The 13,838-nt window shown below is 39.2% G+C and overlaps 1 protein-coding gene across 7 annotated transcripts in view; it reads left to right on the top strand.

Annotated features, from left to right (window-relative positions):
• Positions 1-13,838, top strand: part of ank2a (ankyrin 2a, neuronal) — a 109,787-nt gene that overhangs the window by 27,282 nt on the left and 68,667 nt on the right. For 3 of the 7 annotated variants that reach the window (XM_088075439.1, XM_088075440.1, XM_088075437.1), the window contains exons 3-10: positions 6,916-7,014; positions 9,264-9,362; positions 9,491-9,589; positions 10,302-10,487; positions 10,895-10,918; positions 12,526-12,624; positions 13,026-13,124; positions 13,718-13,816. In XM_088075439.1, the coding sequence (XP_087931565.1) occupies positions 6,916-7,014; positions 9,264-9,362; positions 9,491-9,589; positions 10,302-10,487; positions 10,895-10,918; positions 12,526-12,624; positions 13,026-13,124; positions 13,718-13,816 (804 nt within the window). Of the gene's footprint in view, positions 1-5,305; positions 5,585-6,915; positions 7,015-9,263; positions 9,363-9,490; positions 9,590-10,301; positions 10,488-10,894; positions 10,919-12,525; positions 12,625-13,025; positions 13,125-13,717; positions 13,817-13,838 lie in introns of those variants that run through there. The other 4 variants (XM_088075443.1, XM_088075438.1, XM_088075442.1 and 1 more) reach the window with 3 other exon arrangements.

Below are 13,838 nucleotides of genomic sequence, written 5' to 3'. Positions count from 1 at the left end.
AGTGTGATTTACAGTAGTCACAAGGTAGCTTTAAGGAGGGTGCCTACGTGTGACTCTATCTGTGTGTGTGTGTGTGTGTGTGTGTGTGTGTGTGTGTGTGTTGCATTTTGTACTCCCATTGCTTTGGCCTTTGTAATTCTCCTGCAGTTTAATTGCAGCTATTTATACATTGAGCTGTAACTGGTTGGCAGACAGGAAGTTGCAACTGCCCACCCAGAGCTCTACTATTTGTTGTCACAGGCACCATGGCTTTTGTTTTGGGTAATACCAGAGGAGAGGCTTGACTATTCAGGGCTGTGATTCCATGCGCGCACAAACACACACACACACACACACACACACACACACACACACACACACATACACAAACATGCAAAAACACAAACACACACACAGAGATCCCTCCCTGCAACAGGAGAACCCTGCCCTTCATAGTATCTGTCAGGGGTCAGATGATCACACTTGAGCCCTCATAAGTGCCCAAAAATGCAAGTGACATTTTCATATATATCCCCCTGATGCTCTCACTTTCCTTGTGTGTGTGCATGTGTGTGTGTATGGATGTGACTGTTTATAAGAGGGAGTGGTCAATATCCTGTAACACAATAGATGTGTTTATTAGAGAGTCACAAGAGATAAATACCACTCAGCTCAAATGATCTTTCCCTTAAGCAGATAACTGTAGTTCATTTTATTTGATTAGAAGTGATCACATGGATCACACGCACAAAAGTGCAATCAAGGGTGTAGGTTTTGTTTTAACATTGGGGGGACACATATGAAACAGATTGTTCGTGGGTCCTCTGACAGAAAATTTTGAACATTAAACCCTTGATTTCCTGCATTCTGATCAATGTTTATGCACCGATTTGTGCATTTTTTCTGCATCATTTTATGGTTTAAATGTCAAACTTTGTCAAAAGAAAAGTCCTGTGCTACTTCTTAATGCTTTTTTGAGGTGGACAAATATGCATTTTTCTAAATATTAAAGGAGACGTGTGCCCTGCATCTTCCTTGAAATTTATTCCTAAGCGTACATTGATAAGCTTTTCAACCTCAAAATCTGAAGACAAGTATTCTTGAACACACAAGTGTTGTTTTTAATGGCCCCATTCAATATTCAAATCACGTGTGCATATGAATGTGTGCATATGAATGTGTGCATGCATCCATGTCTTTTTCTGACTACACATGCTTAAATGTTATCACAAGCTTACACACATACATACACACATTCTGACAAGTCCAGTACTTGCAATACTCTTCCAGGCATGTTGTTTGACAGTATGTATGATGCAGATGAGGAGTGTTTCCTCACTCCACACACTGTTATTATGACCATCCTGACAGTTTTAATTGGCATATGAGTAGATATGATGCCATTTGAACCTTAATGATTTTTCAAAGAGATGCCAATTTCCACATCTGCCTCGGTGAAAGGAGGCCTACATGATGATTCAGAGGTATTTTGTTACCTGTGATTAGCAGCAGAATTGCTCTCAGGGAAATGAGTGGATCAGAATCATGTCAGTGGAAAAGCACTCCACACAATTACAGAACCATTATCTATAATAGTGTTGTCAGCATCGCAGTGTATGGAGTCTGAGCTTTGTTGGTGAGAGCAACAACAGACTTGTAGTTATTTGAATCGAAAAATGTAACAATCAATTAATGTGCATTGACTTTAAAATTATGGAACTGTACAGATTGAATTACTGTAACTCAGTCACCTATTTGAAAATATTATCATTAGGCCTCGGAGGTATCTATGTATAAGGGTATACTGATGTATTTAGAAATCCTGAAGGTACGATTTTTAATACTGTCAAAAATATAGAACCTTATCTTTCTTATTTAGATAATATAGAGGTGCTATATTATGGTGATGTATTGCACAGCATGTGCTACCAGAGGTCAGTCTCTACTGGTGGAACAGACAGCTGAACTTATAAAGATGGTGACTGCAAGTGGTGGGGATAATGTTACAGGACTAGTAGAAAGGTAAAATGCCTCTGCCCCTGTTTGGGCACATATAACTTTATGTTGAGATGTCTTCCAACTGCAAAAGCAGTTTATTAGTACTTCAGTTACTTCTGTCACCAGTCGCTCAGCAGATAAACCGATCAGCCACAACATTAAAACCACTGACTGGTGAAGTGAGTAACACTAATCATCCTATTATAATTGAATGTTTGGCTGGGAAACCTTTAGTCCTAGCATTCATATGGATGCCATTTAATGTGCTTCACCCACCCAAACACCATTAAAGACCAAGAACACCCCTCCTTCATGGCAACAACACTCCCCAATGCTGGCGGCATCCACAGTTGGACAATGCACCATGATACTGCATAAAAACATGCTCAGGAATGGACCAAGAGAGCTTGGGAGCTCAAGGCATCGACTTAGCTTCCAAATTCTCTAGAACCCAATTAGATATAGCACTTGTTGGACATGCTGGTACCCTAGAGGTACCCATGATTCACTGTGGGGCCTCCTTGGATTGGACTTGGCCCAGACCTGTTGAGGCATAAACATTGGACCTCTGGAGGCGTCCTGTGGTGTCTGGTGCCAAGGTGTTGACCGATCCTTTAAGTCTTGTTGGTTGTGAGTTGTGTTACCAGCACTTCTCACGGATGCTCAATCAGATTGGGATCTGGGGTATTTGGTGACCAGGTTGATGCCTTAAGCTTTTTGTCACATTCCACGGGCTATTCCTGAGCAGTTTTTTTATGGTATGGCATGGTGCATTGTCCTGCTGGGGTCACCACTTTCATTGTGGATGGCCATTGCCATGAGGGAGGTACTTCCTCTGCAGTGGTGTTTAGTTGAATGTTTGAAGTGGACAAACCTTAGGTCCACATTGCATTGTAATGACATGAGAAAAGTTATTCACTTGAACAGCCAGTGGTTTTGATGCTTTGGCTGATCCGTGTATGTTTGTTTATTTTTTTGCATGTATACCGTCATGCATCGTATACCCTGATAAAATATCTGTAAGATATGAAGGTATATTTATATATATATATATATATATAAAGATACCACCAAAGCCTAGTTTGCATTGTTATTACTTGGATAAAATCAGCACTGTTCATTTCACATGTCATGGAAACACATCCTATTCTCATAATTAAATGAGTCATAGTTTAATATCCAAAATACAAATAGAATTCCATAGTGTTTTCAGAGAGGATCCAGGAAATGTATCCAAAAATTAATACTAACAGATATCGTTAGATGATTCTTGACTGAGGTCAAACTCTACATCTGGAAGACTACAAGAGAATCTGGAAGGTCACGCAGGAATTTGCCCTTGTTGCCTGTGGCGGTGTGTTTTAGTTGCTAACTGAAGCGTCAGATCCTAGAAAGCAGCAACAGGGTGGTGAGGGCCAGTTTGGCTTCAAGGGCGGAGGGCTGTCCAAGTTTGTTAAAGAGAAGGAGAGGAAGAGATACACTCCCTGTCTGCCAAACCTACTCTCAAACTGTTGCAGTGAGTAAGTGAGATAAATAAAACACCTGCCTTACACATAACTCCAGCTACCAGCTTTGACCTGTGTGACTTTGAGACCACATAAGTGTGTTTTTCTGAGTTTATACTTTAATATTTGTCCATTTTTGGCTTATCTGTGTGTGTGTGAGAGAGAGCTTGTTCCATATGAGTGTGTTCTTTTTTGTGTGTATGTGAGCTGTTTCCATGTTCTCACAATTTAAGGCCAGACTCCCCTCTCTAATCTACCCAAATGTTAATCCTTGGTGAGTGATATTGCTCTTTAATCTGCATGCATTTACATTATTTTCTCTTTTTTCCTCCAACTTTCATCCCGCCTGACACTTTGGCCTATAAAACGACACCAAATAAACGTGACCATTTATTACCATGCGTGACTATATCAAAGGTCAGCAGTCAGAGGGGCGGGAATATTAATCTGCGGCGGACGGAGCTCAGCAGCGTCCCTCCTGCCAGGAAGCACTACAAACTGCCAGGGATCACTGTGTTGGGCTGAGCGTCCATTAGCTAAATGAAGCTTCCACTTACAGCTCAGAGGAAAAGGAGATTTAGATCAGTTTGTGTGACAGAGAGTGTGTATGTGTGGGTCCATTGTGGGTTTCGCCTGTCTCTCCTGGAATACCTAATGGTTGAAATGTGATTGAAACTCTGTAAAAAGATTGCATAATTCTTGCTGTGTCAGTGCGTCCGCCGTGACGGCTGACTGCTAAAGCTGAAACTCAACTTTATGAATGTCGATATCCATGATTGTGCAGAAATGGTTGGTCAACTAAATGATCAACCAAACATGTATCAACAAAAAATATGATGATTGACTAATTGTTTAAGTCATTTACTACATTGTGACATTTGGGTTCTAGGAAATTGTGAATTAAGTCTAATTTTTAAATATTGAGTGTTCTAGGAATGAGCCCTAAAACTTGGAAATGAGTTAGCATTTATGACTCCTAGTTCCCTTGTCCTGAAGTCAATGGGTTTTTAAAATAGGTTTTTGATTAGATGCCTGAAATCAAGTATGTGGTTAATATTAACTGAAGAGTTAGAAGACTTTAACATTTTATTATATATATATATATACATCTCTCTCTTACATAAGAATAAACAGTAATTGCAGCCTAGTGTCTATGTGGTATGTGTTGATGTGCTGTGTTACTGCAACCAAAATAAAATGTTTGTAGTATGTTAGTTATGTTGTTTGAAATAGCTCTTCAGATGACTTAATCGTGACCACTTGCCCTTGCCTAACCAAACAAGTTAGCTTTCTAATCTGAGGCCGATTGTCACTTGTCATGATGAGGAAATACAAGTCATATTATAGTTCCATAAGAACTTATTGCATAAAGACGTGTATTTATTCTTTTAAGTGGTCTTGGATGTGATGGTGGCTCTCATGTTCACCTTTTAAAGCCATGTCACATATCTGTAACACAGTGATACACTTGACCAGACACTCACAGACATACTTTGGCCTCTGAGGAATGCCCTTTTTTTTCTTTTTGAAAGGTTGGCATTTTCAGCAGCTTCTAAATATGAGTATCCATGTTTGTGTGTGTGCGCTGTGTCCTACATACCCTCTATGACTGTGCAGAAATATGACACCCCTTTGACTGTTTGGCATTTGACGACTCAGAGAGAGAACGCACGCACGCGTGTGTGTGTGCATGTGTGTTGTATGTGCGCCAGGGAAGGAAGGAGATAGAGGTGTAAGCAACATCACGGCTCCGCTTTTACATCAGTGCCAGGAGAGCTTTCAGAGCCCGAGGCACGGTGGCTCCCTGCAGGGAGGGGAGAAAGAAGGAAGACAGGCCTAGAAGCTTGGATCTAAACCAGGAGGGTAGTGGAAAGAGGCTCCATCACTTCTAAATCCAGCTTAGTGTACCACTTAGGAAGGCAAAAAATAGAAAAGAGCAAAGAAAGATTTACGAAAAGCAGGCACAAAAAAGGAAAGAATAGCGGAGAGAGACTGACATTTGGTTTGAAAACAGGAGGGAACTGAAAGGATAAAACCAAGGTTTAAGTTACTCTAGTAGTTTCAGAGAGACACGGCGCAGAATGGAAGAAGATGAAGACGAGGTGAATCGCTTTGTGTGTTCATGTGTTTGTCTCAGAGGAAATATATTTCTGCATGGGTGTTGTAAAAACACATAAGTTGTCCTGCCTGTGATTGTGTGTGTCAGTGTGAAGCATTTACACTCTCCTCTCCTCTTCTCGTGCTGCTCCTAACCTGTAGCTCTTGTTGATGGATCAGTGGCCTTTTAATGTAAATCTCACACACAAGCTTCCTGAGGGAAAAACCTGATATTTTCTCTCACTTGCCTCTTGTGTTTGAGTCAGTGGGTGTTGATATCCCAAAACATTTCTGCAAATAAGCATCTCTGTCCTTTTCTATCTTTTTGTTGTTGTTTTTGACATTTTATAAAATGTACATTACGCTGCTGTCAGAATTCCTTTGATGTAAAATTGATGTAAAAGTGCCTATTTGACATGCAATGACGATATTCCTTTAACTTTCTGCTCAGCCATTTGGTTGAGTAAATTTTAAATCACAATATCTTAATAAAACCTGTGTAGAACTTATCCCGACTCATCTTGAACTCATCCTGACTGAGCTATCTCACCCTTTGGTTTAGGTATGTGATGCTAAAAAATAATCCTCTTGATGTCACAGTGTCCTCGTGCCTTTCTGCCTTTTCAGTTCATCTCCTAGAGGAAGTTAGTCTGTTGATAGATGTACAGATGTAGATGTAGGGATGAATAGTCATTGTTATTTACACCATATATTTATTGTTATTCCATTATATATTTTAATGAAAAAAATATATCAGAAAGATTTTTCACCATGTCTGAGATGTAATGTAGTACTGGTAGTACAACTGATTACATGGCAACACACTGATATATGTTGTGTAGTAACATATTACAAGCATTTTAACAGTAAACGGTTTGTAATTTTGATCTTTTTTTCTTTGTTTTATAAATATCAGGAAAGGCCATCTCAGCCTAAATCAAAAAAAGTATGTGATCTGTTAAAATACAATAAAATGAAATTAAATAGAAAATATAAAAAATCACATTTTTGTTCTTTTAACCCAAATGACATAAAAAAAATACAAAGGAAAAACGACATTAATAGGTGTAACTATGTCCTAATGTAATATTGACCACACCCATATATGACATAAGATGTACACAGTAGCATACAGTGAATTGTAATAAGTACAGCTTTTTACATTGTTACTTCATAACAGTATGAAGCGTCAAGACTTCAGCAACTTTACATTAGGCTTCACAAAGGAAGTATGCATGTCCGTAATGTAATTCCGTGAGCACCACTCAGTTATGCAATAATCACGATACTACGTGTTCTCTTGAAGACTTATGTTTGCTTTTTGTTTTCTCTCCAGAATGGTCTTAACGCACTACACCTGGCAGCAAAGGAGGGACACAAGGACTTAGTGGAGGAACTATTGGAGAGGGGAGCACCTGTTGACTCTTCCACCAAGGTATACACACACACACACACACACACACACACACACACACACACACACACACACACACACACACACACACACACACACACACACACACTACGGTAATATTATGTTAGTTGTTAGTTATTCCATATTAATTTTCCAGATACCAGTTGATCTTTAGTCCTACATGTGGAAAAAAGAAAGGAGGGAGGGATGACAGTGATAGCCGGGTGACTCGAAAGAGAAAGGAGGAGATGACAAGAAGCAGTGCACATGAATAGAAGTAATATGTAGCGGTATCAGATGTACTAAATCACTGCTTCACTCCTGAACTATGAAACTTGATACACAAGGAGGGTGGTGGAACTGAGGGTGATTTAAGTTGAAGAGAGTCATGTGAGAGGAGTTTCTAACTATATATATATTTATAATAACCAAATTTTCAACAAGTCCAATATAAACGTTGTGTTAATTTCTAATTTTTTTTTTTTTGTTGATTGCTTCTTTTAATTTACATTAAGATTAAAAACAAGATTTTAATCGTTTTTGCCAACATCAGCTTTGAAAAGGGTCTTTAAAAAAAAGGTCACAGTGCACTCGGACTTGATATTCCACCTTTACTGTAAATGAGAGGGAGGGATTAGAGTGAGTGAGTTTGTCATGTGACTCTGTGGGAGTCTAACGTGTCAGGTTTAACAGCTAGCAACAGTAAACAGCTGGCCAAAAATCTGGCACCTTGCTGCCAATGTCCTTGGATTGACAGGAATTTAGCCTTTGATATTAATGGGTAACTTTGGTATTTTTCAACCTGGGAACTATTTCCCCATGTTTTTGTGTCTAAGTGAGTATTTGGAACAATTTTTGAAGCGCTGTCATTTAATCCCTGTGGGCAATTCAGCACAGTCAATCTACTAAAAGTGCTCATTTTTGCCACTGATGGGCTCAGATTATTATTCTAAAGGTATGGCAACATTATGACAACATTGCACTGGCGATAGCCAAGGCCAGAGGCATTATGTTTTTGGGCTGTCTGTCTGTACATCCATCCCATTTCCCTCATGGTGTTCATTTCAAGAACACCATGAGGGAATTTCTTCAAATGTTATACAAACATCCAATCAGACTCAAAGATGACCTGATTAGATTTTGGTGGCTGAAGGTCAGATGTCAAGGTCACTGTGACCTTGTGCATCCCATTTTTGTATGTGTGATATCTCAAGAATGCCATCAGGGAATTTCTTCAATTTTGACATTTACATTAACTTTTACTTAACAATGAACTGAGTAGAATTTGGTGATAGAAAGTCAAAGGTTAAGGTCACTGTGACCTCACAGAACAAGTTTTTGATCATAACTCAAGAATTCATGCACTAATTGTGACAAAATTTCACACAAATGAATAAAAAGATGAAGTGCTGACATTTTATATCCAAGATGTTAGAGATCAACTTCACTGTGAGATCATAATATTTTGCACAGGTACTTTGCTGGCCATTACTCAACATCATCTCATAAGCTTGAGTGTCCACCTTGAACCTGTGATGATTGTACAGATCTTCTGTTCTGCGGGGGATTAAGATGTGTGTGATGCATCCATGTTGTTACGCACATGCATTAAATTGTGTAACTTTACTGATGCATCGAGGTATACAACTGCATGGCAGTAATTCTTATTATAAAAGAGATACAGCCACAAAAATACTATACTCAATCCCCCTAGACTCAAGGTGAAAAAAAACAACAACATTGTTTTATTGTCATAAAGCAGGCTTTGTTTAAAGTCATAGAACCAAAAACAAAACTCAGTCTTGGTTTATATTTCCACTGTTCAAACAATCAACAACTCTGGTTTGGTTGATAAATCCACTGTCTCTAGATGGGAAAATATGCTGGCTCTATACACACTTAAATTACTGTATATTTAAATTGAGTCTGGCTTATTTGGTGATGGCAGTTTCTGGGTTGTTTCTGAGTAAACAAAAAGGATCTTACTCTTTGACAAAAAGGTCTTTCTCTGTAGAGATCCTTTCCTTAAGTTACCAGACCCTACGATAACAACTGTTGCCTGTTATCGGCAAAAATAAGCACTTTTAATGCACTTTTAATAGATATACATTGACGTTGTTCAGTTGCCTGGAGGGACAACATTGCAGCTGGTTTAACTCCCGCTGGCAGCATCGCTCTCACTCAGTATGGATACTCAACACACTTTTTATACTCACATCCACACAGGATGCACACTTAGTTGATGACCTTAACCCTGTTTTTCCCTGCAGAAAGGAAACACTGCCCTCCATATTGCCTCACTGGCTGGACAAAAAGAAGTCGTCAGACTACTGGTAAAGAGAGGAGCAGATGTCAACTCTCAGTCACAGGTAAGAAGCCTTTCAATGACCAAAAGTGACTAGATGAAGCATAAAAGAGCATTTAACTTCAGAGCCACGGACGTACATGTACATTATGAGTGTGTTCATGTATGTACTGTATACATCTGCCTCTACAGAATGGCTTCACTCCGCTCTACATGGCAGCCCAGGAGAATCACCTGGAGGTGGTGCGGTACATATTAGAAAATGATGGAAACCAAAGCATTGCAACAGAGGTATGTTTGTGTGTAAAGCACCTGTATATGTGTTGAATTATGATGCCAAATACTAACTTATATGGCGAAATTCCTATTTTAATAGCTGTGGCCAGAGGCATTATGCTTTTGGGTTGTACTCCCATTTGATTCACACAATATCACAAGAATGCCTTGAGGGAATTTCTTCAACTTTGGCACAAATGTCTACTTTGACTCAGTAATGACCTCTTAGATTTTGATGGTCAAAGGTCAATGGTTTGTTTCATTCTCATTAACATGACATCTCAAGAAGACCTTAAGGGAATTTCCTCAAATTTGGCACAAACATCTACTTGGATTTAAGGGTAATCTGATAAGAATTTGGTGGTCAAAGGTCACTGTGACCTTACAAAACATGTTTTTGGCCATAACATAAGAACTCATACACTAATTATGAAAACATTTCGCATAAATGTCTAATAAAATTATATTAGGAAATGATGATATTTTTTATTCAAAGTTTCAAGTTTAAAGGTCAAAGCCCAAAATGAAGACATGTGCTGGCATTCCTGTTTTAGAATATGTAGCCTCTTTGTTACAACATATGTGAAGCTTTATCAACTTTCATGGCTCTATATGACTCCGGGCAGCCATGGATGTGAACTCTAACTGCAACTTCACTGGTTCCAGGAGGCATACAACAGCGAGGAGGTACTTCTAATTTCTTGTTTCTTCTTCTCTGCTCCTCCAGGATGGCTTCACTCCGCTCGCCATCGCTCTCCAGCAGGGCCACAACTCAGTGGTCTCCCTGCTGCTAGAGCATGACACCAAGGGTAAGGTCCGCCTCCCGGCCCTGCACATCGCCGCCCGCAAAGACGACACAAAGTCCGCCGCACTGCTGCTGCAGAACGATCACAACGCCGACGTCCAGTCTAAGGTGAGGGACGAGGGGATGAATTAATGGAGGGAGGAGGAGGGGTGAAGGTGGAGTGCCAGATGGAAGTGGAGAGAGCTACGAACAGGAACAGAAAAGCCGGGGAGAGTGTGATTACAAACAGAGAGAGAGAGGCAGGAAGTGTGTGATAATGCATCAGACTGAATGGATGATTTTTCATGTTGACACTTTTATTCATTTTATCGATCATTTGCCTGCTATTAGAGAATATGATAATATTAATAGACAGAGCCTCTCTCAGAATGCTGCGTTGTTTCCTTCCTCTTCTTTGCCTTTTGTTTTCTATTTGTGTAAACTTACCCTTTGTTTTATGTGAACGTGGTAATAAGCCCTTTCCCTAACAACCCTACACCCTATCCCCCCTTTCTCTCTCTATGCATCCTAACCAGATGATGGTCAATAGAACCACGGAGGTATACAGACTATCAATTCCTCATTTAATTCCAATTTTTTGTCACTTCTGGCCATCACTTTGAGCTCTTTTTCCTGACTTCTCCTCTCATTTAACAAGGACTTGTGAGGTCCTGCATGTCACTATTATGTAAAATTAATATGAATGCATGCAGCTGACTATGCTGTACCACACACACCTGCATGGCGGACAGCATAAGACATTGTGTTGTATTAAAAGATCCCATGAGAATGTTAGTTTATCGCATTTTAATGACAGATTATTTCTTTTACAACTTTTATTTTAGATTAATGAATCACTCTTTAAAATGTTTTAGCGTTACAGATTTGTGATGCTCTCAGCATTCCAGTCAAATTTCACTTCTTTATTTCATGCTTTTTCTCTGCATAACCTTCAGCATGTGTACCTCTGAGCATGATGACTGCATTGTTTTTTCCTCTCTGAAACACATTGTTGATCTTTAAGTTAACTCTGTTTCTTAATTAAATTGCACCATGTCTATCAGAATGGGAAGGTAAGGAGTGAACCCACCTACGACTGTGTGCTGTAGATATAGCTTTATGTCCATCTGTCTGTCCAAGCAGCCAGATACACATAGTGCATTGTTGCTTTGTGTATTTCAGTTTTGGTTTTTAATGTCCTTTACGTTGAACTTTTGATTTTCAAAAACCAAACTGCTTTGATTTTTTTTCACCTTTTTTTTCCAGCAAGCATGGCAGAATGACAGGGTTTTTGCATGCATTATGTATTGCCTGTGCTATTTTGAGGTTTGCTCATTTTTTTATGCTTCTTCTTACACCGATGTGTCTAGTTTCTTTTTTCAGCATGCTGCCTCATCGTAATGCTGCTTCACTAGAGTCAGGTTTCTTTTCTGTCAGAAAAAAAATCTTTCTGTTGTTCTTTCTTTCTTTCTTTCTTTCTTTCTTTCTTTCTTTCTTTCTTTCTTTCTTTCTTTCTGTCTTTCTTTGTCTCTTTTTCTTTTTTCTCTTTCTCTTTTTCTTTGCTTTCTTTCTTCGCTTTAATTTATTCTTCCTTTGTCTTTCTTTCATTCTTCCTTGCTTTCTTTTACTCTTTTTCTTTTTCTCTTTTTCTTTAATTTTTCTTTCTTTCTCTTTTTCTTTGCTTTCTTTCTTTCCTTTAATTTATTCTTCCTTTGTCTTTCTTTCATTCGTCTGGCTTTTTCTCATTCTTTTCATTTCCCCTTTTTTCTTTTTCTTTCATTTTTTCTTTCTTTCTCTTTCTCTTTTCTTTCGTTCTTTGCTTAAATTTATTCTTCCTTTGTCTTTCTTTCATTTTTTCTTTCTTTGTCTCTTACTTTTTCTCTTTTTCTTTTTCTCTCTTTCTTTCTTTCTTTCTCTTTTTTGCTTTCTTTCTTTGCTTTAATTTATTCTTCCTTTGTCTTTATTTCATTCTTCCTGGCTTTCTTTTGTTCTTGCTTTTATGTATTTATCCTCTCGTTTCATTTTATTTCGCTCTTCCTTTGCAACTGTTCTCCTTTTTCTTCACCTGCTGTTTCAACCAATCTTCTGTTTCTTCCTCTTTGTGTCCTCCACCCTCTTTTCCTCTCCCTCTCTCGTCCCCTCCTGTCTCCTCGTCTGTCCCGAACAGAGCGGGTTTACCCCTCTGCACATCGCGGCTCACTATGGTAACGTGAATGTCTCCACCCTGTTGCTGAACAGAGGAGCTGCTGTGGACTTCACAGCCAGGGTATCGCCCCATTTCCACTTAACTAATCCAGTCATTGTCTGAACTGAGCTGTTGTCTATTAAAACCTGATACATATGTGTTTCACTTTGAGGCTTGGCAATTAGTGTGTTCACTGTTTACTATACAACTTATCTTAGTTTCTTCTTGCATGTTTTTAGCTGCATTGCTTTCTTCTTGAGCTTTATCCAGAAGGGTTGTGTATTTTAATGTAGCTGGCTAGTTAATGATGTAATTGTCCAGTACTGTCTTTAATTAATAAACAGAACAAAAAAAGAGAAGACATTCGTGTGATGTGGAAGTGAGACTCTCAGTCACAGCCACAGTATATTTTTGCCATTTAAATTCAGCAGTATTTGTGTGCTGGAGTGAACTATTCTTTGTTTCCTTATCTGCCTCGTCAGAATGGGATAACGCCTCTACATGTGGCCTCCAAGAGAGGCAACACCAACATGGTGGCCCTGCTGTTGGACCGAGGAGCTCAGATAGATGCTAAAACTAGGGTGAGGCTCTTATTTTTTACTTATTTTTTTTAAATTAAATGATCACAATTCTGCAACCATCCCCCAGTGACTAAAAGGGACAATTCAACTCAAAAATTACAAATTTCATACTTGTTTGCCATTTATCAATCTAGATTGCCTTGGTGTGAAGTTGCAAAGTGTTGCTAGTTTAGCTAAACTAGCAACACTAGTTAGCCAACGTTACAGCTTAGCCAAGCTGTCTCACGTGCACAAGCCACACTTCCCTCTGTGCGTTGAGGCGGTTGGCGGATGTACTTCGGTAGAGACAAAGTAGTTCCTACATAAAACTGCTCACAATGTCTGCGGATGATCTTGACTAACTGGGTCATGATTTTTGGAAAGAGACATTACTTCAGTTCTTCAAATGTATTTGTTGGTCTCTTTGAGCACCTCAAGGCGAAAGATCATCTAGTTCTGATATTTTGGAGAGAAGGCCAACATTCAAGATGAAATGTCCCTTTAATAGCATCTACCAACTACTTGTCTATTGCCTCTTTTTTAAAAACAGATACACTTGTTAAATTTTTATATTCATGTGTTTGTGCCTTTGTGCATCTGTCATTGTCCCGCAGGACGGGCTGACCCCCCTACATTGTGCAGCCAGGAGTGGACATGACCCAGCTGTGGAAATTCTGCTGGAGAGAGGAGCTCCCATCTTAGCCAGAACCAAGGTAGAGTATAGTGGTGCCATTA

Source organism: Plectropomus leopardus, chromosome 3 (assembly GCF_026936395.1).
Source record: "Plectropomus leopardus strain MGB_pleo_1.0 chromosome 3, ASM2693639v1, whole genome shotgun sequence".
In the NCBI taxonomy this organism is placed as follows: domain Eukaryota; kingdom Metazoa; phylum Chordata; class Actinopteri; order Perciformes; family Serranidae; genus Plectropomus; species Plectropomus leopardus.
Note: the sequence above shows the minus strand (reverse complement) of the source record. Positions and strands in the feature narration are given on the sequence as shown.